Source organism: Odocoileus virginianus, chromosome 19 (assembly GCF_023699985.2).
Source record: "Odocoileus virginianus isolate 20LAN1187 ecotype Illinois chromosome 19, Ovbor_1.2, whole genome shotgun sequence".
Taxonomy (NCBI): domain Eukaryota; kingdom Metazoa; phylum Chordata; class Mammalia; order Artiodactyla; family Cervidae; genus Odocoileus; species Odocoileus virginianus.
In genome coordinates, this window is record NC_069692.1 from 14274645 (window position 1) to 14301903 (window position 27259).

Here is a 27259-nt window from a genome sequence, read left to right on the forward strand (position 1 = left end):
GTTACATAACAAAACCTTGTGGTGAACCATCATATGGATAAAAATTTTGAGTAAATTACATTTTAGCAATTGTACCTTCTATATTGTGAATTTTTAAAAAACTTAAAATGAAAGAGAAAATTTAGTAATTGCCCAGTGAGGTCAATGTATAAGTGTGAGTATAGCAACATTAGGCCTTATCATTATTTTTAGTGGTTTTACAATTATAAAGGTGAATTAGCTGATCTTCCACTCCTTTAAATTATAAAAAAACTTATATTTACTGAAGTTTTCAAGTAGTATGTCCCTTATATCAGAATATAAAATGTCTATCAGAAGGCTGGTCTAGAAAGACTTATTTCTAAGATTTTAAGTCTCAAATGTTAAGGGAAAACATACTTTATAAACTTGGAAAATTTAGTATCCCAAAATTAAGCTGCAAATTTCATTACAGGAATATTCAGTAGAGTTTTCCATCCTCTTAACAATTAAAAATCACTTCAAAATCTACTTAAGTACAAACATGACAAAAATATTCATGAAAAATGATTAAATAGAACTTAAGTGCCTATTAACAACCAAAAATAAATTTGAACACAGTAATTTTATAAAGAGTAAAATTGTGGATCATAAATGTATCAAATACAGTTCATTTCTTGTAATAAAAATTGTATTTTGCTTAAAATGAAGAAATATTTCCAAATTTGTAAGTACAGTAATTTGTGTCCGCTTGAGCTTTTGTCTTTCTTTGGCTTTTTGCAATTTTGTAAACAGTGATATCCCACATCATTGTATTAGTGTTTTAAATTGTCACAGAGGCAAGTGAAACCCAATGCTATTTACATGCTTTGTGTATTTGTCACTGTCCTCACTTTTCAGATTTTCTTCTATTCTTTGTAAATGAACTGATCTATTTAGAACCTGTGATATGTGTTTGTTGTAGATTAATCCCATACTTTCAAGTGAATGTTAATAATATCTAATAGTAGTGATTTCTATGAGAGAAACTTATTTAAATAATAAATGTTTATAATTCATGATGTGTCAACACTATAAAAAAATAGAAACAATTTTATATTTAAGATCAATGGAGTAAAACTGAAAGTGTAGTTGATACATACTGTATTTAATTATTTGCTTAGTGTGTGTTATAAAATAACCTATTTTCACATGTGGACTAAGTCATGCTGTTGACCCTCAATAAATGTTAAATGATAATAATAACACTATTGATTCCTGTGAATTCCAAACTTTTGACATTAGTTTGTGCTTCGGTTGTTTAATATTTATTGAGCGCCCACAACAGACTAGGCGCTGGGAATGGGTGTGAGGAGTATGGATTGGGCTTCGGAGAAAAGATGGTCTGTACACATAGCTCGTGAATCATCTGTAAAAGTGAGCGTACTCTGCTTGCTTACATATTTTGTATATTTTGAACAGAACTTTTTGCAGTTTTCCACTATATCATTTGCTCACATAACATATTTCACCATTTCTTACTCTTGTTTTAATACTTTTAGAATGTTCTCACAGTCGCTTGATTTCATGAATGGCAATTTCCTTCTCATCCCTTCTCTCTCACCATTTTTGTTGTTGTTTAATTGCTAAGTCATGTCTGAATCTTTGCCCCCCCCACCCCCCACCCATGGACTGTAGCCTGCTAGACTCTTCTGTCCATGGCATTTTCTCAGGCAAGAATACTAAAGTGGGTTACCATTTCCTACTCCAGGGAATCTTCCCAACCCGGGGACTGAACCCACGTCTCCTACATTAGCAGGCAGATTCTTTATCATTGAGCCACCAGGGAAGTCTTAGGATATTCTATAGTCAAGTTATTAAGTCACACAGAGAGATATAGTGTCCACATTCCAGTTTTCATTTTGCAATATTCTGCTTTTCGGCTGTGAAAATGAACCACTCCTCTGCCTAATGTGACCTAGGTGCCTATTTTTTCGTTCCTTTGCTTAGAGCCTGGGCATTTCATAGAGAGGCATACTAAAGCTGTAAGATTATCCCAAGAGCCTGTCCATACACTTTATACTAGGATCACCGCTGTTACCACCAGGTTACCTTTCTAACTCTGGAAAAGAGGAACTAGCTGTTAGAGAAGCCAGATTAAGTCACCTGACCTTCCCAGAGCAGACAGTGTATCCAGGGATAACGTGTCCCACTCTGTCTATGGTGGCTTCCCTCGTGGCTCAGATGGTAAAGCGTCTACCTGCAATACGGGAGACCAGGGTTTGACCCCTGGGTCTTGAAGACTCTGTCTATACTTTACCCCTTCCAAGATTCATCAAAGTTCTTAGTGGAAATTGTATCCATCTTTTAGGCTCCTAAAAACAACAACAAACTTTTTACATCAAGCATATACTCTTGCTACATCTATCTTATAATTACGGAACTTTGTCTTGATTTAATGTCCAACAATCTTTAAGTACACTAATGGAATGTAGTTATATACCATTTCTAAAGCCCAGTCAAATCAAATTGAAATGTGAAGAAAAGTTGTCATATGCTTTCTGAATTTAATGGCAATGCACTTCAGATTTCTTTTGGCAATACTTAATGTAATTTAATAATTTTAAAGCAATTTAAAGTGCATGTTTATTATCATCATCTACATCTTAATATTAAGTTTATGGTTCTTTAGGAAATCCCTAAATCTGTAAAAGACCATTCTCATCTTCTTTATAATAAAAATTCTCTTACAAATCTTATTTTTACTCATGGAGAATTTTGATCACTAGCCTGAGGATTCGGTCAGTAAAAACTATTTTTAATTATTTAGTATAGATATTTGAAGATTACAGTTTTGTTCTCCAGAGAGAAAAATTGACTTTTGTTTGTTCCTTTGCTATTCTGCTCTAGAGTGTATAAAAAACTGAGGAAATGCTTTGTAGTGTTTACCTTACAACATACCAAGAAAATACCTCCTTACAAGCTCAAGAATTATTAAGCTGCTAATTTTGTATCTCTTTTCTACTGATATTTGCTTTCACTCCAGTTTTATCCTGAAACAACCTATGGGTTTGTTCTCTTTTTCTCTTTAGGGATTTTTAATAGAAAGTATATTATAAGCTGCTATGTTACAAACCTAAGTAGCCAGAACAGAGATTGGGGAGAATTTTTTTTAATTCCATCTTTATTGAATTTTTTCTTTTGTGTATAAATTCATTTTCTACCAAAAACCTATCCAGGAAAAAAAAAGTAGGCATATACTATACACTGTCTTGAATAAAATTACTTAAAATCAATTGCTATGTCATACCCTGTAACAAATTAATGGAGTTTAAGCTAGAAAATTAATTTAAGCTAAAATACTCTAAAAATCAAGTTGCAGATATTATCTGAAATCATCTGCTCTGCACAAAAATGCATTGTTACTTTCTTCTAATTGTAAAGTACACATTATAGATCAATTAATTTCAGTAATAAACATGAAAAATTTTCACCATTCTACATAAAATTTGGTTGCACTTTATTGACTATATTACTGTCCCAGTTTTTTGTAGAATGATGGTACATTATATGTTAAAGAAAAAGCAGTTTTTAAAACCTGAAAATTCAGTGCAGATACTCCTTTGGAACTATGAAATGGCAAAATATAACTCAAAAATTTTTTTATCATTTTGACTTGCAAATTTGGGGTTTCATTTCATTTGATTTTGTATCAGAAAGAGCTACTAGGTCAGGTAACTCATAAAAAACATCTATAGTCTCATTAAAAGTCTTGGCAATAAAAATCATGGTCATCAATTATTAGCTTGGAGTTAGCACTTGTATTGTTGGTCCTTGAAAAGAAATAGCTGTTAAAACCTAGTAATGATTAGAAATACTAATTGCCTTAATAATAGAATATACAGTTATCTCAAAATAAAACTTAAGGCTTGGTCTACCCCTTATAAAACACCAAAAAAATTTATTCTGTGACATTAGGCTGGTTACTTGCTTGGAAGCCTCCTTTACAAGCTAAGATTATTTTACTAAGCATTCTGTACAGACTTTTCTAGTCTTAATATTGTCTAACTCTCATTTGTAAGAAATGTCTCCCATGCATGAAACATTTCCACTTTGTCCCAAATGCTGAAGAATAAACTTATTTTTCTGATTGTAAGTATAATCTATGCAAATATACAAACAGGAAAATCAGATTCAGATTCTAACATGAAAATATTTCTGAATATTATATAAAACTACTAAATAGAATCCTAGTATTTGAAGTATTTAGTTCACTTGAATTTCAAAATGTACACTTAAATTTTACTTAAGTTTCAAAAAGTACATCTCTGGAGCAAAGCATGCCATTGAATGTCCAGTGAAATGACATGAAGATTCTCTAAATATTAATTTAGCCATAAGAATCAGTGATAATGATGCAGAGGATGCAGAAATTCTTCCCATAACACACTCACACAAAAGAATCTATAAAAAAAATGAAACAGAAGAAGATATTGTCTCAAGAGAGAAGAGAATGTGGATAGCACAACTGTCAGTGAATTATGGTTTCACTATTGGTTTAGACTATTTCCAAACAAAATAACAATGACTTTCTAAGTATTGTCAGTCAGTTCGGTATGTGTCATATTCTCTCATGAGCAAAACTTTATTTGTATTGATACAATGACAGAAAAAAAAATGTTTCGACTCAAGATCTTTAAAGACTCCTCATCACTCAGTTCAGCTCAGTTCAGTCGCTCAGTCGTGTCCAACTCTTTGCGACCCCAAGAACTGTAGCATGCCAGGCCTCCCTGTCCATCGCCAACTCCCAGAGTTTACCCAAACTCATGTCCATCGAGTCGGTGATGCCACCCAACCATCTCATCCTCTGTTGTCCCCTTCTCTTCCTGCCCTTGATCTTTCCCAGCATCAGGGTCTTTTCAAATGAGTCAGCTCTTCGCATCAGGTGGCCAAAGTATTGGAGTTTCAGCTTCAACATCAGTCCTTCCAATGAACACCCAGGACTGATCTCCTTTAGGATGGTCTGATTGAATCTCCTTGCAGTTCAAGGGACTCTTAAGAGTCTTCTCCAACACCACAGTTCAAAAGCATCAATTCTTCTGTGCTCAGCTTTCTTTATAGACCAACTCTCACATCCATACATCCTCATCACTGGAAGGATATGAATTCAAATTCTCCACCGACCCTCAGTGTGACTTCTAGCCTTGGCTCATATGCTTCTCATTCATTTTGTACACTCACTGATCACGCCACATAAATTTTCACACTACATTGTTTCCTATGTTGTTCCTTGTATTGAAAATGTCTTTCCAACTCTTCTTTGATAGCAGATTTTATATGCAATTTCATAGTTGACCATAGATGCCAGTACTTTTGTGAAGTCTTTTCTTATTGTATCAGGTAGAGTTTGTCAGTCCTGCTGTGAGCTCAGAACTCTGTGTGTATGTGTCTCCATCATTCTACTTAATCTGTCTACATGAAGTTCTCCCAGCATGGACTGAACTCCAGGCAACCATCTTGTTTTCCCAGCTCAGAATCCAAAAGAGACATTGAATAAATATTCATTGACTAGATCAAGTTTACCTTTTTAAAATACCAAAATGAATTCTGTTGTTCCAAAGTGAAGAAACTTATACTTGGATTTCTTGATCTGCAGAGTTTCTTGATGTTTGTTACTCAAACCAAAGCCTTTTTGAGAGTCTAAGATCTCAAATTTCTTTTACATGCATACATACAATACAAAGTTTCAAGTACTATTAAAGATTTCTAAAAAATTTCATAGACGTCAAAAACATTACCAAGTCAAATTAACAGTGCATAAAAAGAATTATACACCTTGGCCAAGTGGGATTCATTCTAGGTAAGCAAAACTGGTTTAACATTTGAAGATAGATTGATATCATTCATCATATCAATAAGATAAACAAGAAAAAAACTCAATAGATAACAGAAAATCATTTGACAGAATCCAACAATTTATGTTAAAATCTCTCAGCAAACTAGGAATAAAGAGGAATTTCCTCAGTTTGATAAAGAATATCTACAATTAAACCTGCTCATAACCTCATATTTAATGTTGAGTCACAAAAAAACTTACCCATTAAGATAAAGAAACAAGGCAAGGATGTCCCTTCAGCACACATGTTCGACATTGTACTGGAAGTATTAGTTAATGCAATAAGACGAGAAAAGGAAAAAAAGACATACCCACTGGCAAGAAAGAAATAAAACTGTCTCTGTACATGATATGGTCATCTATTTAGAAAATTATAAAGAATCAAGAAAGACCTCCTAGAACTAATCAGTGATTATAGCAAGGTTGCAGGACACAAGGTTAATATGTAAAAGTCAACTGCTGTATGTTCCAGCAATGAGAAATTGGAATGAATAAAATAAAAAATGCAAGAATATTTACATTAGCACCAAAAAAGGAAAGACTTAGATATAAATCTAAGATATAATCTAGTCTATGTTCATGAGTAGGCAGGCTCCAAATTGTTAGCATGTCAGTTCTTCCCAACTTTATCTATAGATTCTATGCAATCATGATAAAATCTCACTGGTATTGACAAACTGATATTATGAATATCAACAAACTGATCCTCAAGTTTAAACAGAAAAAAAAAGACCCAGAATAGCCAAGACAACATCAAAGGAGAAGAAAAAAATCTTAGGACTACTGGACTTCAAGACTTATTATAAAGCTACAGTAGTCAACAGTGTGATATTGGTGAAAGAATCAACAGATTGATGGAACAAAATGGAGAGCCCAGAAATAGACTCACAGAAAATATAGTCAACTGGTCTTTGACAAAGAAGCTAAAACAATTCAATGGAGAAAGGATAGCCTTCTCAGCAAGCCATACTAGAATAAGTGAACACTCACAAGCAAAAAGAAAAAGAAAGAATCTAGGTAGGAATTCTACATCCTTATCAAAATATTAGCTCAAAGTGGATCATAGACCTAAATGTAAAACATAAAACTTTGAACTCCTACAAGATAACATAAGAGAGAATCTAGGTTATCTTGGGTTTGGAGATTACTTTTTAGATACAACACAAAAGATACAACCCATAAATGAAAAGTTGATATGTTGGACATTATTAAAATTAAATATACTCTGCAAAGCATACTGTCAAGAATACTTAAAGAAGAAAACACAGAATAAGAGGAAATATTTGTTAAATAAGTATCTGGTGAAGGGCTGTTATCCAAAATACACAAAGAACTCTTAAAACTCAACAACAAGAAAATGAGCAACCCATTCTAAAAACTGAGAAAGAGTCTGAACAGATACCTCATCAGAGAAGATATCCAGATGGAAAATCTGAATGTGAAAAGATGCTCAACGTCACATATCATCAGAAAATTGCAAATTAAAACAATGAGATACCACTATATACCTATTAGAATGGCTAAAATCCAAAACATTGAAACATCAAATATTGGAGAGAATGTGGAGCAGCAGGAGCTCTCATGCTTTGCTGGAGGAAATGCAAAATGGTTGCAAAACACCTTGGAAGACAGTTTGGTGTTTTTTTTATGACTAAATATACTCTTGTCACATGATCCAGCAGTCATGCTCTTAGTATTTACCCAAATAAGTTGAAAACATATGTACACAAATATTCCAGCTTTAGCCTGGCTGCAAGCTAGGAACCAACAAATGTATTTTTCAATAGGAGAGTGGATAAATAAATTCTGTTATGTCAATACAAAAGAATTTTCTCCAGTGCTAAAAATGTGTGATCTATCAGGCCATTGAGGGATGTTAAATTCTAAGTGAAGGAAACCGATCTGAAAAGTCTGCATGTTATAAAACTCCAACTACACAACTTTCTGGAAAAGGCAAAACTATGGAGATAGAAAAAAGTTCAGTGGTCACCAAGGGTTTAAGAAGAGTGAGGGATGAATAGGTAGTGCAGAAGGGATTTTTAGGCAGTGAAGCTATTTTATATCATACAATTATGGTATATGTATGTCATACATTTTTCAAAATCCATATAATTAACAAAACCAAGAATGAACCCTAATGTAAGCAGTGGACTTTGGTTGATAATGATGTATTAGTATTGATAATGATGTATCAATAGTAACAACTGTACAGCATTAGTTAGGGATTTGATGAAGGAGAAGGCCATTTATATCAGGTGAGGATATATGTGGGAACTCTCTGAACTTTCATTCAATTTATTGTAAACATTAATCTGCTCTAGAAATTATTATAGTTCATTAATTTAAAAAATTGTATGGAGGAACTTCCCTGGTGACCCAGCAATTGAGGGTCTGCCTGCCAATCAAGAGGACGTGGGTTCAATCCCTCATCTGGGAACTAAGATCCCACATGCCATGGGTCAGCTGGACCCATTCTCCAGTTACTGATCCTGTGTGCCTAGAGCTTGTGCGCTACAACAAAAGAAGCCACCACAATAAGAAGCCTGTGCTCTGCAACCAGGGAGGAGGCCCTCCCTGGCAATTAGAGAGAGCTGCATACCGCAATGAAGAAGAGGCCATGCATCGCAATGAAGACCCAGCACAGCCAAAAATTAATAAATAAATAAATCAAAGACCAGGAAGGCTATTAAAAAATGTATGGAAATCTCAAAGAATGTATCCACTAAGTGAATTTCATAGTACTATGTTTTTACATTTCATACTGACTAGCAGAAGGATTTATTTCAAGATCCTATTCATTTTATCATATTAGTAATTTTAAGTTAATATTTTTCTTATAGTCAATTATATTTCTTCAAATTATATATATATATATACATATATATATGTATGTATATCCTCATGAAACAAGTCTCCTATTTGAACACAGTCGACCTGAAGACATTTCTCAGATCACACATAAATGTGTTTGTAGCAGATTTCTAATTGAGAAAGAATTTCAAAGACAGTGTAGAATATATACAATATTATAATTGTCATAGAGAGTATAAAAATATGTTACATTTGAAATGAAGAGATGATTAGTGATTTTTGCAACAAATTAATTGAAATTATGTGTATAAATACAGGTGTGTGAGGTTATTAAACACTGGAAATTCACCATTCGAAATTTCTTAGGTTAAAAAAAAAAGCAAATTGATACATGAAGTAGAGTTGAAATATGTATTTTTTATTTTTATCCATGAATATTGTCAAGTACTAGTGATTTTATTTTACTTTGTAACTGAGCCAACTTGGGACTGCAAAACTGGGAAACTGCTAACCATAAAAGGTGATTATATGATTACTAGGCTTTTGTGTAGAGATTCAAGAGTAAGTTTTCTGATAAAATGTGATCAGCATTAATTTGGCTAATTTATTCAACAAATAGTTACCGACTTCCTAGTATGTGCCAGATGACATGGTCTCCGCTTTAGGAAAAGAATTTGGAAAGCTGTGCCAGACTGGCAGTGATGAAGAACACTGCTGTGAGGTGGTGAGGCAAGTGCTCACTCTTCACTTCCAGGAGCCATCTGCGGTGCTATCAAATTTATATGCCACTGTGCTCCCAGCACTTACTGTAGTAGTTTAGCTATAATTTTTATTCTGATGGTCTGGGTTCAAATTTCCCACTGCCATTTAGTAGTTGTGATATTGGACAAGTTATTTACCTCTCTTAGATCCTACTATCGTATCTATAAAATCTAGATAATGTCTACCTCCCTGGAATGGGTGAGGAGATACAGATCTGTCTCAGTCAACTCTGGCTGCTATTACAAAATATTATAGACTAGGTGGTTTAAACAGCAGAAATTTATTTCTCACATTTCTGGAGGCTAGGCTGTCCAAGGTCAGGTGCCAGCCAATTTGGTTCCTGATAAAGTGGCTCCTCCTGGTTTGCAAACAAACGTCTTACTATATCCTGCTATAGTGCAGAGAGAGAAAGAGAGAGAGAGAGAGATTGAAGACAGGTCATCTTTTTCATGTCTCTTCTTATAAGAAAGGGCACTAATCCCTTTCATGAGGGCTGCACTCTCATGACATAATCACCTCCCAAAGGCCCCACCTCCAAATGCTGTTGCATCCAGTATTAGGCCTCAGCATATCAATTTCAGGATGAAACAAACATTCCAATCATAGCAAGATTTTATGTAAAACTGTCTAACCATAGGAAACAATACTTTATCATTGTATGTGAATACAGGAATGACCAAGACCTAACTTTGTCTGCCCTTAAGAAAATTAATCTTTTAACAAAGATTTTCTTCTTGAAAGAATCATGAGAAATTTGACATCTTAAGTTGAACATGATTACATGAGAAAAATTCATGCTAATAAAGTTTTCTTTGAAAAACAAGTTCTTTAGTGTTCAGAGAGTTATATTCCTAAGGTGCCCCAGTTTACCTAAGCTCCCAAAATATAAAGGAGTGCTTATTTTATTTTTTTAAGTAATTGCATATTACTACTCTTCCTGAAAGAGCTGATCATAGATAAAGTAAAATGTACCCCAATGAGGTACACTCCAGAATTCTGATTAGTATTCTCCTCTTAGAGCCAAGCTACACGGTCTAAAAGCATTATTTTTGTAAAGCTTGATCAGAATTCAGTCAAAGGAAGATAGTAGTTAGATCACTTCAACAAGTCCCTCAGCTAGGGTAATTTGAAGAACTATATTACTATAGGAAAGAGTTTGTCAAAAGTACTAGAATACTTGGTCCGTTGGACAAGATATCTGTCTCCATGGTGATCACAAGATACACATTAAATATGTTCTATATCTGTTGTTTTGAATTCCTACGCCATAACTCATATGACAGTTTTAACATGGTGACACAGCCTATCTTGCCTAGAACCACACAATACTTGAGTAATTGAAGGAAGCTCTTTAGAGATGCATATACAGAATTACTGTTTAGTCGTTCTGTCATGTCCCCATGACATGTTGCGACCCCATGGACTATATAGCGCACCAGGCTCCACTGTCCATGGGATTCTCCAGGCAAGAATACTGGAGTGGGTTGCCCTTTCCTCCTCCAGGGGATCTTCCTGACCCAGGGATCCAACCCTTGTCTCTTGTGTCTCCTGCATTGACAGGCAGATTGTTTACCACTGAGTCCCCTAGGAAGCTAGCCTATAGAATAAGGTAAATAATTAAATGTATCATTAAGACAAAGACAAATTAAAAATGGCTTCCTAATCGAGTTATACTTAATTAAAAGTTAACGAACAATGTCCTGAGTAAAATTAAACACTGACAACATCTTTTCGGGAACATTCAAAGTTAATATTGCATGAAACATCAAAATATATTTTTCTTCATGGGAATTATAAACATAGAATGCTAAACCATTTAGACAACTTGAAAATTCTTTTCTCTGTATTTATTTATAAAATATATTTTGGAGTTTGAAAAGGATATAAAATGCTGTAAAATACCTTTTCTAAAATATCCCCGATTGTCACTTTGATGTCCAGATGAACAAAAAAACAATGACAGATGCATGTAGGGCATTTGCATATTAAATATTTAAAAATCATACAATTGATCACAATTGAATCACTCTAGAAACAAGGTAAGATCACCTTAGGAAGCAATAGAAATGTTATGCAACAATTTAACATCATTTTGGTGTGATGTACATTAATAGTCATGATCTGAGGAATTACCTATCATTGAGCATAAAGATAGAGTGCTCCAGATGGTTCTTTAAAACCATTCTTTCCATCAGAAGGAAAAAAAAAAAAGGATACTTGCTCTTATTCATGATGCTTATGAAACAATATCTCAAATCAGCAGACAGATTATATATTTTCAAAAGAGGAAAGAAACACAATTTTTGAAGTGATATTATTGAGCCCTTTAGTAGTGCTAGCTGGTAAAGAAAGGTTAAGAATTTTGAGTTTGATTCCTCTCATAGCTAGGAAGTCTGAACTGCCTGACAGTTTTGTTAGGATCTTTTACACCTTCCAATTTTAGTTTCTTTTTTGCATTTTAGCTACACTTGACATTGACATCAAGCCACAGCACTTCTACCTAAATATTTTTGTTAATATCCTAATGGCACTAATAGAAAATTGGTACTGATCATTTGGAACAATGAATAATAGCTAATAGCCAAATCAAAGATGGCACTAGTGGTAAAGAACCTGCTGGCCAATGCAGGAGATCTAAGAGACATAAGTTCAGTCCCTGAGTTGGGAAGATCCCCTGGAGAGGGAAATAGCAACTCTTGTCTGGAGAATCCCATGGATGCAGGTGCCTGGGTGCTATAGTCCATGGGGTCCCAAAAGACTGAAGCAACTGAGCATAAATGAAAGATATTATTAATAATTGCCATCTCCTTTATACACATTGTTTGATGTTCAAAACATTTATGTGCTGAGGAGTAACTCTAGTGCTGATTTATTTTATTACATGATTGTCCATTATTTCAGTTTTTCGTTTTGCCTGTTTCACAAGCCTTTTAAAAAAATCTTGCAGAGAGAAACAGTATTGTTATATTTTATCTTTTAGAAGATAATGTTAAAAGAAAAAGTAGATGCTATTTTCTATTTATTTGTCTTGGTAGATATATTCAGGTACCTAAATTAAAAAGAAAAATTCCTGAATTTTTGAAATTGAATATTTTTCTCTTTAATAGTTTTTATCTAGTAGATTATAATATTTAAAATTTGGCTTGCTATTTATAGCTATTGTGATCACACTTTGTGTGTGGTATTCATTTTTAAACATCTAGCAATAGTATAACTGGTAAAATTAAGTTTATTATTACCAATATATGAATTGATGTCAATGCTGGCCAATTATGTGAGATTGGTTTAAAACATGCAGGTAAAAAGTAACATAGGACATCAGTTTTTCTTTTAATTGCATATGATTAAGAAAATGGTTTTTAACTTTCTGGTTTATTTTGCTCTTATATACCTAGTTTTTCACTAAGTCAAGTTTATCTATTTGACAAAAGCAAATAAGATTTGTTTGGAGCCTTTAAAAACAATCTTTTTACTAATTGTATTGATAGTTTCCACTTAGGAATGAGACTTCAAGCAGCTCTGCTTCTGCAGCACTTGTATGAAATGTGCACTTCACTTGTATTTTCAGCTGCTTGCAAGACATGTCTGTTACCGAGTCCAAGCTTGCTCTGCTCACCCACAACAGTCCAATAAATCGGAGAGATGAGGTGTTGAGGCAAAGAATACAACTTTATTGGTAAAGTCGGCAGACGGAGAACTTGCCAGACTAATGTCTCAAAATTACCCTTTGTCAGGGTCTGGATGCCAGGTTCTTTTATAGAACAAATGTAGGGGGAGGTGAGGAAACAAAGTAAAAAGGATATTAATCTTGCAAACATCTCCTAGAATGGCAAGCCTCAGGCAAGGGATGTGTTCATTTCTTCCTCCCTGCCATCCACAGGTGGACAGGGTCCTGAACAAAGGCACTTGTAGTCAGGCAAAAGGGCAGAATTCTCTGAAGCAGGCCATTATGTATGTTTATAAAAGCAAGTGAAAAACACAGTTCCAACATGGAGTCTAAATTGGCTTTTCCCTGCAACATGTCATTTTTGGGTATCTTCTTGACACATGAAATAAAATATATTCAAAACAAAGATAGTGTCTTCCTCCAAAGAACTCTGTTCCCTATGTTCCATATCACAATTGATGGTAGATTATACTTCTATGAATCAAGATTTCCTAGAGTCCTTTTTTTATATGATCCTCAGCTTTTAAAAAATCTTACTTACATCCTGCACCCTGATAAACTGTTGTTATTTCCTGACCAGTGAAATTTTAGTCAACTGAGGAACCTAAACTCAAATGGCATCTTTTCAGTAAAAACCTTCCCATTTTAATAGTAGAGCTAATCTTTTTTTCTGTTATCTGTTTGGCTCTACTGGAGAACTTGTAATGTGCATGGTGTAATATTTTGCTATTTATTAGCTGTTTCACATACTGTTTCTATATACAGACCACTTCAAAACGTAGTGATATAAGACAGCTGATTTTACTTTCCTCCTGGTTTAGAGGATCAAGAAATTCAGGAGGGATCACCTGAGCAGTTTTTCACTTGGATATCTCCTGTGATTACAGTCAATTATAAGCTTGGATTGTGGATATCTAAAGTAACTTGACTTCTCGATGTCCAAGATGGCCTGCTTAGCTGGCTGGCAGTTGATGCTAGCTCATGGCTGGGAGCTCAGCTGGGACTGTTGAACTGGATTGCTTGTATATAGTCTTGCCAGCTCGGCGGTGTCGGCTGGAGTATTTACATGGCAGCCAGCTTCCCCCAGAGCTAGTGCCCCTAGAGAAGCAGAAGCAGATAGAAACCACATGGTTTATCCTGATTTAGGTTAGGAATTCACACAGCAACACTTCCACTATATTCTGTTGATTACAAGTGACTCAGCCAAACTGACAGACTGTCCAGCCCACGCCTCCCCGTTCTCTCTTCTGTCCTAAAATGTCCTTTCAGCTCTGTTGCTCTTGGTCTAATTCCTTTCCATCTCTCAAGCTCTTATTCAGTGCCACCTGCCAGAACCTTTCCTGATTCCACCATTGAGCTACCAGAGCCAATACCTTTTTGAGTTCAAAGAGACATTTAGTTCAAATCTCATATTTCCCATTTATTAACGAGAGCTACATGACCTTGGGAACATTGTTTAATCCCTTTATGTGAAAAGCAGGGGTAATAACTGAACCTACATAACTTTTAGGGTTATTGTGAACACTGTGTGACTAAATAGTAGAGAGCATTCCCTGTGATACATAGTAAGTAGACAGTATTAGCTATTATTCTTATCATATCTTCTTTCTCCAAAGCCCATAGAATTGTATTTGTATATTTTTCTATCTACCATAATCTGCCCCTTATAATAATTTGTGGGCTTATTTTTTATCTTAAGCATACTTAGTTTGATAGTTACAGGCAATTTATCCCAGTAGAAACCTCTATCTTGAATATCAATACAGAGCCCCTAGGTTCTTTATGCCTCAGTAAACATAATGTAAAGAACTTGCCATTTTTCTCTATTATTCCTTGTAACCTTTTTTCCCTCATGATTCTTTTTGCAGAAATTAGAAAAGAAAAATCTGGGAAGACTTCTTCAGTTCTGAAGGATAAAGGTAATAGAGTCAATTTAACATAACACTAGAAACTTATTAACAAAAGTATCTGAATGTGTCCACAGTACGTCAGTCACCTCCTTGCAGATTTGTGGATCAGAATTGCATATGACACTCGTGTATTTGAAAACTTTTGTTTATTTACCTGTCTTTTAAATACTTACTTTCTGTTCACCATGATCTAAAAATGCTTTTATTATAGTTTCTGAAAGAAAGGAAAAAAGATTTAAAAAATTTAAGAATGAAAGGGTAAAAGAAAAATGTTAAAATGAAAGTAAAGGATATAAGAAGGACTTGCTTCCATGCAGTCTGGTTCTCTTCTTTCTATCCATTCATTAAATATGTATTTACTGCATAATCTTCCTAAGCACTTGCTAATCATTGGTGAAACAGAGATGGCAAAGCTAAGAATAGGGAGGAAGACTTGGGAATTGAAATTCTGAATTCTGCTGTTTTCAGACTCCTAGTCATGTCCTATCTGCTTTAGTCTTGTCAGGTTCCTTATTGCTATGAAAGAGCATAATATTCTTTTTTACATTTTTGACTTCAATCTCTTGAATGGATTGACTTTTCTCTCCCATCCAAATGCCAGGACTGTTTCCATATAATAATAATGTCACATAAAATTTCAGGTCTTTTCTATTGAGGTCATAATCAAGTCTGAGGAGTTAGAGAAGGCTTTCCTAAAGAAGTTATATTAAATTCAAGTATGAAGGGAGAGGAGTTATCCAGACAAAGGTGTGAGGATTATTTGGGAGAAGTAGAGAAGCAGGGCATCTACTCTTTGCCAGGCACGTTGAATTCTACTTTATATATTTTGTTTCTGCAAATTGTGCTTGATATCTGCATTTCAGTAAACAAGGAAGGAAGCTGAGGTATATGTAATTTAAATTACTCAATGTCACACTGTGGGTGAGAAGCAAAGGCAAGAATCAGAATTCAGTCTGCTGGATTTAATACCCCTTTATTCCATTTTAACACAGATATTGTCTAATCCTTAAACAAAGGCTCTTTATTAAAAAAAATTTTTTTAATATTCTTTAAAGCATCTTTGCTTAGGGTGTAGAGCTCACTACCTATTCTTGAAAATCTATTTGACGTAGACAAATGTCTATGCAATGTGGAAAAATATACTCGTAGTCCTTTCAATATTGGGTGACTCCCCTTAATTCCCACAGAGGAGCTCAGTCCATTTTTCACCTTTGATTATTTGTTCTCTGAGACAGAGAGACTCCTCACCTCCCCTCTCATTTTATCTGGCAATTTACAAAAATATTGTCCTTGTTTGTGTGGAAACTAAAAATATTATTTAAACACACTATCAGGAAAATCCATATATAGATGCAAAATCTAAACCTTCCTCCTTCCAATATAGTATGAAATAGACTTATTTTGTTGAGCATATATGTCACAGGAATACTTACACCATATATTACCATTTGCTATGAAAACAACTCAACAGAAAAGTTGGGTCGTACCTCTAAAGCTATCTTTCAAGCAATGATGATTATAAAAAATTTCAATTATTACTTTAAAGACTTGTACTGCAGCCTAAACTACTTGGAAATGGTAGTTGTAAACATCTGTCCCGGAGAACATTATCTGGGACAATTTAAATCTACACTGACCACTTTACGAAGTAGGCTTTTGTAATTTCTTTTACTGTTGTTGTTACTAACATACAATTGCAGACAATTTCCTAGGGAACACTTTTTACTCAGTGTTAAATTCTATACTATTTGTAAGGTGTCTCCATGGTCACTATAAAATCATGTGTATAAAAGTCTATTACATATGATTATTGATTTAGAACTATTTTAAATGAACCTCTTTTTAAATTCAAGCTGTGTTAATGCCCTCAATTATCTTTGTTATATACAAGCTGGGTGCTATTTTAGAAGAATTTTATTGTCACTTTTCCTTTAGTTTCTGAATATAATTTTCTTTACATAGAAAAATCAGAGAAAATGGCATATTACCCATACAATTTCAGTGACTTTAACCTCTACAGTGTTATTGTTTCTGGAATCAGTTTTTGAAACCTGCTGCTGAGGTGTGGCAGAGTCAGAATTCAGCAGTTCTACTTGCTACATAGCCACTTATTTCATGGAGCAGCCCAAAGGTTGCCTAGCTTTGCTGGTCTGCTATAGTTTCCACTTGTATATACATATTAGGAAACCCATACTGAAACAATGCTGCATTTCTAAAACCAGAATTATTGCACGGAAATCATTTAGGGTCACATTTACTGGGGATATGACAACCGTGAGTAAATTAGGCATTTAGAGAAACATCGATGTGTTAGTCACTCAGTCGTGTCCAACTCTTTGCTGTCCCATGGACTGCAGACCACCAGGCTCCTCTGTCCATGGGATTCTTCAGGCAAGAATACTGAAGTGGGTTGCCAGGCCCCCCTCCAGGGAACCTTCCCGACCCAGGGATCAATCCTGGGACCCGTGCATTATAGGCAGGTTCTTTACCATCTGAGCCATCAGGGAAGCCTAGAGAACATCATCAGGCTTGTGTATTTAAGGACATATAGAGAGGGCTGGAAGATGATCATTACGAAGAAGAAGAGCCAGAGAAAGACACATCTTGTTGGCTTTTGCTGCTGATTCAGCACTGACTCTCTGGGATAGTAAGCCTTCTCTACATACTCAAGTGGGCAGAGCCCTGCTTAAGTGGCCCTGACCACCCAGAAATCAGACACTCTGGTTATTGGCTGTAGTCCTTCTGACATTCACCCTATCTTCTTGCAACTTGCTTCTTACAACTGGTCTGATTTATCTGAGGTTGCAGGATTCACCGATGGTCCAAGGAACTGCAAACCAAACTGTAACCAGGCAACAAGGAGGTTAATTATTTCTCTTCTATTGAGAGTGCAATAATAGCACCCACAGATGCCTCTGGTATTGGTGTAATATGATGGACATTAGAATTATTGACTAGTTTTGTGACTCAGGCTTGTGTATGTTTGGATCTAATGCCAGGGAATTATCAGCAGAGCTTATCTTCTTTCATATTCTGATACCCAGCACCATGCACCTGAAGTTTTCCCCATCTTCTATTTGTCTTCTTCACCATACTTTTTCTTGGCCATTCCCACTCACCAAACAAAAACTACCGCTAAGGACATGGTAAGTTTCCTGATGACTTTGCAACTGATCCCCAGTGATTTATTCGTCATGAATTCTCACCCAAGTTCCTTTGACTCTGGTAGCAGTGTAGGGGAATGGAAAACCTGGAATGATCTTCCTGTTTCTGTCTGAACCTTTCTACATCACCACCTCCCTGCCAGATTATTTTGAGAGTTTCAAGTTATATCCCAGCACCTTTAAATATGTTCTAGATCCAGATAATGAAGATTCCTATGACTTCCTGTAAGCTCTTGGTTAAATGTAAAGAAGCTACCATATTTATACAAACAACACACATGCAGAAAGGTGCTCTCCAATGCTTTGCCCCTGACAAACAAGACAGTTAAGTTGAAAAAAATGTGTAAATAGCTGACCCAAACCAATAATATATTTATTCTTCCTAACACAGAAGTGAAGAGTTCCCGTATATCCCTGTCTCCCATTATTGGTCAGCTTTGGCATCCTTGGGTAGTTAGGGACTGCTCAGACTGCCCTACACACTTCTTAAATCAGGTCAAAGTCCCTTGAAGTCAAAAAGGACACTCAGAAGAAATGTGATGCAGGAAAGTCAGTGCAGATGACCCAGCACGGCGGCAAAGGCATCTTCCTGTTAGCAACTTGGACATAAAAATGATTTCTATTTTCTGAGGACTTTCCCCAGTTTACAGTGATAGGTTTATGGCCTTCAGATACCTTAAAAAAGTCTATCTGTTTTTCACGTCTTCTTTCTTTCTCCTTCAAAATCAAAGCAGTCCATGGGCCCTCTTCTTAGGTCTTGTACTTTACAACTACTTTAATCTCACACAATTGTATACAGCTATCCATTTAAATCAACATGCTGGATTTTTGAATTTTGAAATTCCAGGCATTGCATTTTCCCACCCCACCAAGAATCTGTCACGATCACCACTTCTCATTTCACAATACATTAATTCTTTTGGTTTAGCCAGGAAATGCAAAACAGTAAATTACCACCATCATCCAGAAAGAAAAAGTTAATGAAGCTTCTCAATGTGTTTATTCAATTCATGGCTCTTGATTTCATTTTCACATGCTGAAATGTAGAAAAAAAATTGATCCTATTTATTCTTAGCACAATAAATAGCAACAGGGACACTTCTTTGCCACCAGAGCCATTTAAAGAAATTCAACAAGCCTATGGATATTTAAGACTGTAGTTTATATACTGAGAAAATCTTGCTTTGAGGGACACAACCTTTTCAATGGAACCCCAAAATCCATTCTTGAAATGATCCAAACTCACCTTGACTGAGTGAATTCTGAGTTGCTTGGGTGGCATGTCCGTTTACAAGTACCAGCACCATATTTTTTGCATTCTACCCCACACCATAGAAGGGAATAGAAAAAAAAGGCTGGAAGTATTGATTTCTTTCCTTCCTTCCTTTCTCACTGTATTATAAGTCATTTTTGTCAGTAAAATAGATACTGAGACTTAGTGTTGTAGAAAAGGCAGAGAACTGGTTTTATCTTCTATTTTTAATAAGTTATTGAGGGAGCATAATGTCGTTCAAGGCATTGCCCATAGATCTCCTTGGAACCCATGATATGATCAGAATCATTTTGTGTTTGAACCTGGTAGAATAAATGGAGTTTTACTTGATTTGCTTTAACTAAGGACCACATGTTTAAGATTTGGGGAGTTCATAGATGAAACTGTCTCAGTATTTATTTTAGTCTTATTCTTGAAATCTGTTTAACTTGAGTCTGATGACTAAAACACCACATTTACATGATATATGCAGAGTTTTCTGTTTGATTGTTTATTTTTTGAAGAAACATAGCCTGAGAGAAGTAAACTAAGTTAGTGCTGATTATAACAGTTTTGGAAGACTTCTAGATGCTGAAGTCATGTGTTTTTTTCAAAATCACAGACAAAGCAAGTTCCTAGCCATCCAAAAACTCCTCTTAAATGAATACATAAATTGTACATCATTCAACAATTTACATTTATTTAAAAAAATAGGACTAGAAAATGGCTTGTTGTGCTCTATACTGTTCTTTATGATTAAAATTATTTTTGAAAGAAAACATCATATCATTTCCACCTTGGTTCACCTTACTGATAGCTTATTGACTGCACTATGTGTGTGTTAGCATTTTGATCTTGGTTTCAAACACATGTTTAATGTTTCTTTCCAGAGCCTATTAAGGAAAAAGAAGTAAAGGTTCCAGCTTCCCTAAAGGAAAAAGGTATTACTCTATAATGAAATGTGAAAACACATTGATCCACCTATTGCATATTCAGTTACTTGCAATAAAGCGATATATTATTCATTTATTTTTTATACTTTCAAAGGTATAACTTTCTTATGTACTTCTATGTTTTGATGCAAAGGGAAAAGAACTATTCTCTATTGTAAAATTTTAAATTGTCCTATGAAACAACACACGAAAGAGTAGCCATGTCAGAGATACTGAGAAAGCTTAGAATGTATAAAAAACAAGTTCCTACTGTGTAGCACAGGGAACTATATCCAATCTCCTGAGATAAACCATGATGGAAAAGTATATTAAAAAAGAATGTACATATGTGTAAAACTGAGTCACTTTACCGTATAGCAGAGATTGGCACAACGTTGTAAATCAGCTTTACTTCAATAAAAAATACATAGGCTATTCTGTTTTTATGAGTCTGTAGTAGAAAATCTACATTTTATAAATATCCTAAGGTGAATCCTCTTAGGGATGGCCATGGAAACCAAAGGTGTAAAATACAAAAAAGTGCTTAAAATTTCTCAGTGATAGCTTGCCATGCTTTCAGTTCAGATACAGTAAAATCCTAACAAATTTTATAGCTGGGAGACACTTAAAGGGAAACTCTAAGGATTTTTGGATGAGGTCCAAAATCCTCGTGCTATAGATAGATAAAACTGAAATAATCTAGAAGTTTTCAAAGCTGTTATAGTTTGCAGCAGAACCTGCAGGAGAGCTCTGATCTCCCAGTCACGCTCTGTGATCTAAGGGGTCTTATTGGCCCCCTGGCCTTCCTGTCATACTAGGCTCATAGGTATGGGGATTCTGATATGCCATGCATCAAGTTACGCTCCCTAAAATGTAAGTAAATATGTGAAGTCCAATGTAATACACTTAGTTTCTAATTATCCCAGTAACTTCTATGGGCCTGGTATCATTCTCCAAATTGTCTGATATTTCTTATTATTAAATGAACATGTTAGTGAACCAGTAAAACCATGAAATATACGTGCTGTATTGAATGTTCAAATAGAGCCCGTTTCTACTTTACCCGGAAGAGAAATCTGTGTGAACTGTTGACCAATATACAAGGGCTTAGTGGTAAAAATCCCAAATTATTGGAATTTTATTAAAAGAAAAAGCCTTTCATGAACTTGTATAAACATGTGTTGAAGCTTAGGGTGATGTGGAAGTGCAGTGGGAGGGGAAGCTGACAGGAGACTTAGTGAGATACATGAAGGATGGAGAGACTCCATTAGTCAGTGTAGCAATGTATAAAAAACATACCCTCAAGTCATATTTTTTCTTGTTTTTCAATTAAATTTAAATTAAACAAAATTATTATTTAATGAAACAAGAAAGCACAACATAAATTTTCCCTCAGCCCACATAACATACTTAATTTTTTTTAAGTATTTAAAGCAATAAGGATTCCAAACCTATTAAGGCATTTATGTTTCACTTTAGAAAAATATCATCATATCCAAAACTTTATTTTTATTGTCCCCTATGTAGTAGTTATTTTGGTGCTACATACACTTTCAAGTTATTCTGGCATAATGTGTAAATTCAAACATTTTGTTTGCAGGGGAATTCTTACATGTTATCTTAAATGTTCAATAGGCAGCAAAATGTTGTTACACTGTATTATTTGAAGAATGAATTAATTATGAAGACTAAATACATTCCTTTGTATTTAGATAATTTATTTCTTTAAAATAACTCTGGATTTCTTTATCATGATCTGTCAATTTCAATAAACATTTATATAAATATCTAAATTGAAAGGTCTTATTCCATCAAGTAATTTTATCATTCAATGACTTTATATTTTTTTCCAAACTAAGATATAAGTATTAAAAATGAGGAACAGACAGGAGTATTATAAATTTCCACAGTTTTATTAAGAAAGCAAAATGCAAAATTTTTCCCCACTAGAAATGTGTGTGGAATATATAAATATATAAATGAAAAACAATTTAGGAGAGTCAGGCACAACTTAGCGAATAAACAACAAAAACACATGGTGCTAATTTGAGTTTTTGAACATTGGAAATATCTGTTTAAGAGTTTCCTGTCTTCTTTCATTGTTCTGGGAATTGTTTTTCCATCATCCTATCCCAGATGGTCAGTGCAGCTCCACCCAGCACATGATCACAGACAATGATGGTGGGGAAGGCAGAATTTTGGAAAAGATGCGTTTGTTTTAAAGTTATATTCTCATTTCATTAATGTTGAACTTTCTGCATTACTATATGTTTCAAATAACTGCTTGAGAATATTTAATATCTTTTTTATTTTACCATTTAAAGCAACAATGCTCTCTTATAGTAATACACTGAGATATTATTGGTGCTTTAAAATTTTATGCATTTAGTGTCATAATTTGTTTACTACCAAACAACCAAGTTTCAGGCCTGTGGTGCTGAATGTGAATGACAATCCTTGGACATTCTGACAGAAAGAATAACGTTATATGCAAAGACTTTAACTTTCACCTGTGAGAGGTGGTGTCACCTTAGACTTTCTTTGCTTAGAGGGGGTCAGTAAATTCTCACATATATTAGAACAGCTACAATTTTTAAAATTCTTACTAAAAAAGAAATTAATTTTAAAAGAAATCTGGTTAGATTGAAAGCTTACCATATCTTCTTTAGTAAGTAATAAAAGTGAAAGTGTGAATGTGTTAGTTACTCAGTCATGTCTGACTCTTTGAGACCCGTGGACTGTAGCCTGCCAGGGGTACTTGAAAGCCTTCATTTAATGTCCAATCAAAAAGCATGAAACATAACAATAATATCATGCACACTTAAATGATAAAATTCACAGATACATGCAAATTAAGCAACATATTCTTGAAAATCCAATAGGTCAAAGAAGAAATTAAAAAGGAGATTAGAAAATATCTTCAGGAAAATGAAAATGAAAACACAACATACCAAAACTTACAGAATGCATAAAAAGCAGGTCTGAGAGAAGTTCATAGCAATAAATATCTACATTAAAAAAATAGAAAGATTTCAAATCAACAACCTAACTGCATACTTCAAGGTATTAGAGAAAAAAAGAACAAACTAAGCCCAAAGTTAGCAGAAGGAAGGAAATAAAAAAGATTAGAGCTGACTTAAACGAAATAGAGAATAGAAAGATCAACGAAAACAAGAGTTGACTTTTGAAAAGATCAATAAAAATGATAAACCTTTGGCTAGATTTAAAAAAAAAAAAGTGAAGAGCCAAGTAAAATAAAATCAGAGTAAAAGAGGAGATGTTATAACTTTTGCTACAAAAAATTTAAAAAGGATCATAAAAGACTACCATGAATGTTTATATACCAACACCTTGGATAACCTAGAAGATATGAGTAAATATCTAGAAGCATGCATTGGCCAAGACTGAATAAAAAATTTGAATGGAGTAATAACAAGTGGGAACATAATCAAAAGCTTCCTAATGAAGAAAAGTCCAGGACCAGAAGGCTTCATGGTGAATTCTGCCAAACATGTGAACAAAAATTATTTACAGTTCCTTTCCTGAAGATAAGAATGGTACCAGTAACAGTAGCACTTTTATTCTAAGTGACAATTAACAGTCTAACACTTTTCCAGTTAAGCCCATCAGGCCAAACTGCCGAGTTGATAGAATGAATGGAAAGTGGTTATGTGTTGGTACGCGAAGTAGTTGAGACTGCCAGAATTTTCTCTGTAATAACTGACTTTCCAAATTAATGTATCCAAATTCTGTGAATTTTATTTCCTTCATCCAAAAAATTAATGTACATAATATATGTCCAACTATATGTATGTGAAATATATGGGCAATTACAAATGTAAAGCTTCAATATTCCTTCTTTGATATTCTTTCCATTTAAGCCCTCAAAAGAATGATTCACTTTCACTCTGTGTGTTCATTTTTCTTGTCACTACAAACCACCTTATGCAAATATTCTAATAGGCTTCTCTCTTTGGAGGAAAACTTTTTTAAATATCATAGTTTTTTATTTATTAACTTATTTTTATTTTTCTTGTTCACTGTTTTTAAAAAGCTTTAAATGTTTTGTTTTTCATATCAGGCCATCTATTATTTTTATGTATTTAACCAGAGGGAGGATAAGCCATACCTGTGACCTTTGACCTTTTATTAATGTAACTGATTATTCTCACTTCAAGTCAAAGAAAATGCATGCTGGTGCTCAGAGATATAAGTAAGAAAATGTGACTCTCTTTTGTTAAGGGAAAAAAGTAAAGAATGTCTGCTTATTTACCTTGGCAAGTGATTTTTGCACCATTTTCTGAACCATTTGAACGATATAAAGTCACCTGGCTCATTACCTGAAATAAATCAAACCACCTCTCCTGCCATCTTCAGATAACATCACAGGACCTTGCTCATACTGACTATTCTCTGTGTGACCTACAATATATTCAGTCTCCTCACATTATTTCTTACTTATTTCAGTACAGAGTCTTAATGTTGGGATGTTTCAGGGAAAGGTAGAATAATGAGGCCCATAGAACATAGCAAGGCATACAAAAAAGATTAGATAGAGACAGAGTGACACAATCAGGAACACGGTACGTTGTACTGAGCATATACAAAAGACAAAGGATCACAAAAATGATGACGGAATGAGGCAGGGAAAATGTATGTATTTATTCTCTGCTGCAAAGAGATAATGCCCTCTGGCTCATTTTGTGTTTTTAGTGTCCACTCAGCAAACTTACTTTGTGAGCATCCAAGTCCTGTGGGAATCTTGCCAAAGAAGTTTTGCCGAATCAGGACTTAGGCATAAAGCGTTGAGTCATGCATTCAGTGTTTGTGTTGTGAACGAGAGCTATTTTAGAACTATACCTATAGATGCTTATAAAGCATAATTGCTATTCCTGTTGACCTAAGGGGAACGAGAGGTGAGAGAGAGAATGGGTGTGGAGGGGGTGTGTCTGTGTCTGTGTGCATGCATGTTATGGACAGAGTGCTGTGCCCAGGGTCTTGAAATCACCAGATAATTATCTGAAGATAATGTCCCCCAGTGTTGTGTGTCTGCTGGGTCCATTCTAACGGTCTTTTCCACCCGTGTAAATTTTTACTTAATGGGACAAGGATTCTACTTTAAATTTCGGTCTAAACCATCTAAAAATGAAACTTACAAATTTTATTTTCTTGGCATTTTCAAACCATGTCTTAAATTGTTTTGCTTCATAACAACTTTGGAGTGATAGTATAGTATTCTGGGGATATCTTAATCATGAGACTCCACTAATGAAGAAGACACAATCCTTGTCCTCCAAGATCTCAGGATACTTGGTAAAGAGACTGGAAGAGAATGAAGGTGAAGTGGCCTCCAATGGTGCCTTAGATGAGGCATACCAAAGTTTTCATCCAATCAGTGGGTATCTATGAGTTATATGTTCATACATAAATGCTCAGGAAATATTTGTTAAATCACTCAGTCTAATTTCAGCCACAGATACATCAGCTAATTATCACTGTTCTCATTTCAGAAGGTTAGGAATTTAAAATTTAGAGTGTTTCAGATGTCTTGCATTAGATCATTTGGTTAATAAATAGGGAAATAAGTTTTAAACTGAGGGACTTTTTTGTTTGGTTGGTTGGTTTTTCTCCAACTGCAGTGCAACAAATGATCTCTTGCTTTGGATGAGATTGGGCAATTACTTGAGAACACCATCACCTTGCCCCTTTATTATGCATGAAAGGATTCCTCAGTTTACAACCAAAGAGAACACTGATTTAAAAACTCGAGCAAGAAAAATAGGAGCATAGAAGATGCATGAGGTTTCATAAACATATGAATGTGGTTAAATAAGAGGAATAGTATTAAATAGCCCATGTAGTATTGAAGTAAAGAAATGTAGGCAGAGATAAGATGAAAAGTGGAGTAGAAGTTGTCAGGGGTTGGTTCTCTGTGTGACTTTACCCAAATTCAGGGCAGTTTTGTCTTTTTGGAAGTCTATGAACTGAAGATGATCCCAGTCAAACTGATTGGTAATCAGAGCTTGTCTTTCCCACAGTTGTATTTACCTGGATTACAAAACCATGCATCCACAGCATATGAAATCAAATGCTACCTACTAAAATACATCTCTTATTTTCAGCAGTTTCTCTTAAGACATAATTAAGAAGAAACATGGATCTACTGGAGTTTGTTCCAAATCCCAAATCTTGTAGTGAAGCTGATTAGAGTGCTGTATCTCTCACGCAGAAAAGAAAATGTGAAAGTGTGTGTGTGTGTGTTTTACAAAACATTTATTGTTAAATAATACAATGAGGACCACCATGCGTGTGCACGCTAGGTCGCTTCAGTCGATTCTGACTCTTTGCGACCCCAAGGACTGAAGCCCGCCAGGCTCCTCTGTCCATGGGATTCTCCAGGCACAAATACTAGAGTGGATTGCCATTTCTTCCTCCAGGAAATCTTCCTGACCCAGGGATCAAAACTGCATCGCCTGCGGCTCCTGAATTGCAAGCAGATTCTTTACCACTTGAATGACAAGGGAAGCCCAATGAGGAACACAGTGAAATGTAAATGTGTATATGTGTGTAATTGTAATAGTAGCAGATGTTCATCGAAAAGTGCAAATGACTACTCAAAAAGATACAAAAATAATAGATTAAGGTTAAATTTGGGAATACATGTAAATCCATGGCTAATTCATTTCAATGTATGACAAAAACCACTGCAATGATGCAATTAGCCTCAACTAATAAAAATAAATGGAAAAAAAAGATTAAATTTATGAATGTAACTTCATTTAATATAGCTTTAAATATTTTATTTAAATATGCTTATATTTAAATATGCTTTATTTAACATTATGGTGGAAAAATATAAGAAAAATCATTTCAAATACCAGTAAAGAGACTAACATACACTGTTTGCTTTGTTCTAAGTGCTTCACAA

The 27259-nt window shown here is 34.7% G+C and overlaps 1 protein-coding gene across 27 annotated transcripts in view; it reads left to right on the forward strand.

The window, feature by feature from the left end:
- Positions 1–27259, forward strand: part of TRDN (triadin) — a 386030-nt gene that overhangs the window by 286838 nt on the left and 71933 nt on the right. For all 27 annotated transcript variants that reach the window (XM_070449854.1, XM_070449856.1, XM_070449855.1 and 24 more), the window contains 2 exons: positions 14942–14992; positions 20290–20340. In XM_070449854.1, coding sequence (XP_070305955.1) covers positions 14942–14992; positions 20290–20340 — 102 coding nt within the window. The remainder of the gene's footprint in view (positions 1–14941; positions 14993–20289; positions 20341–27259) is intronic.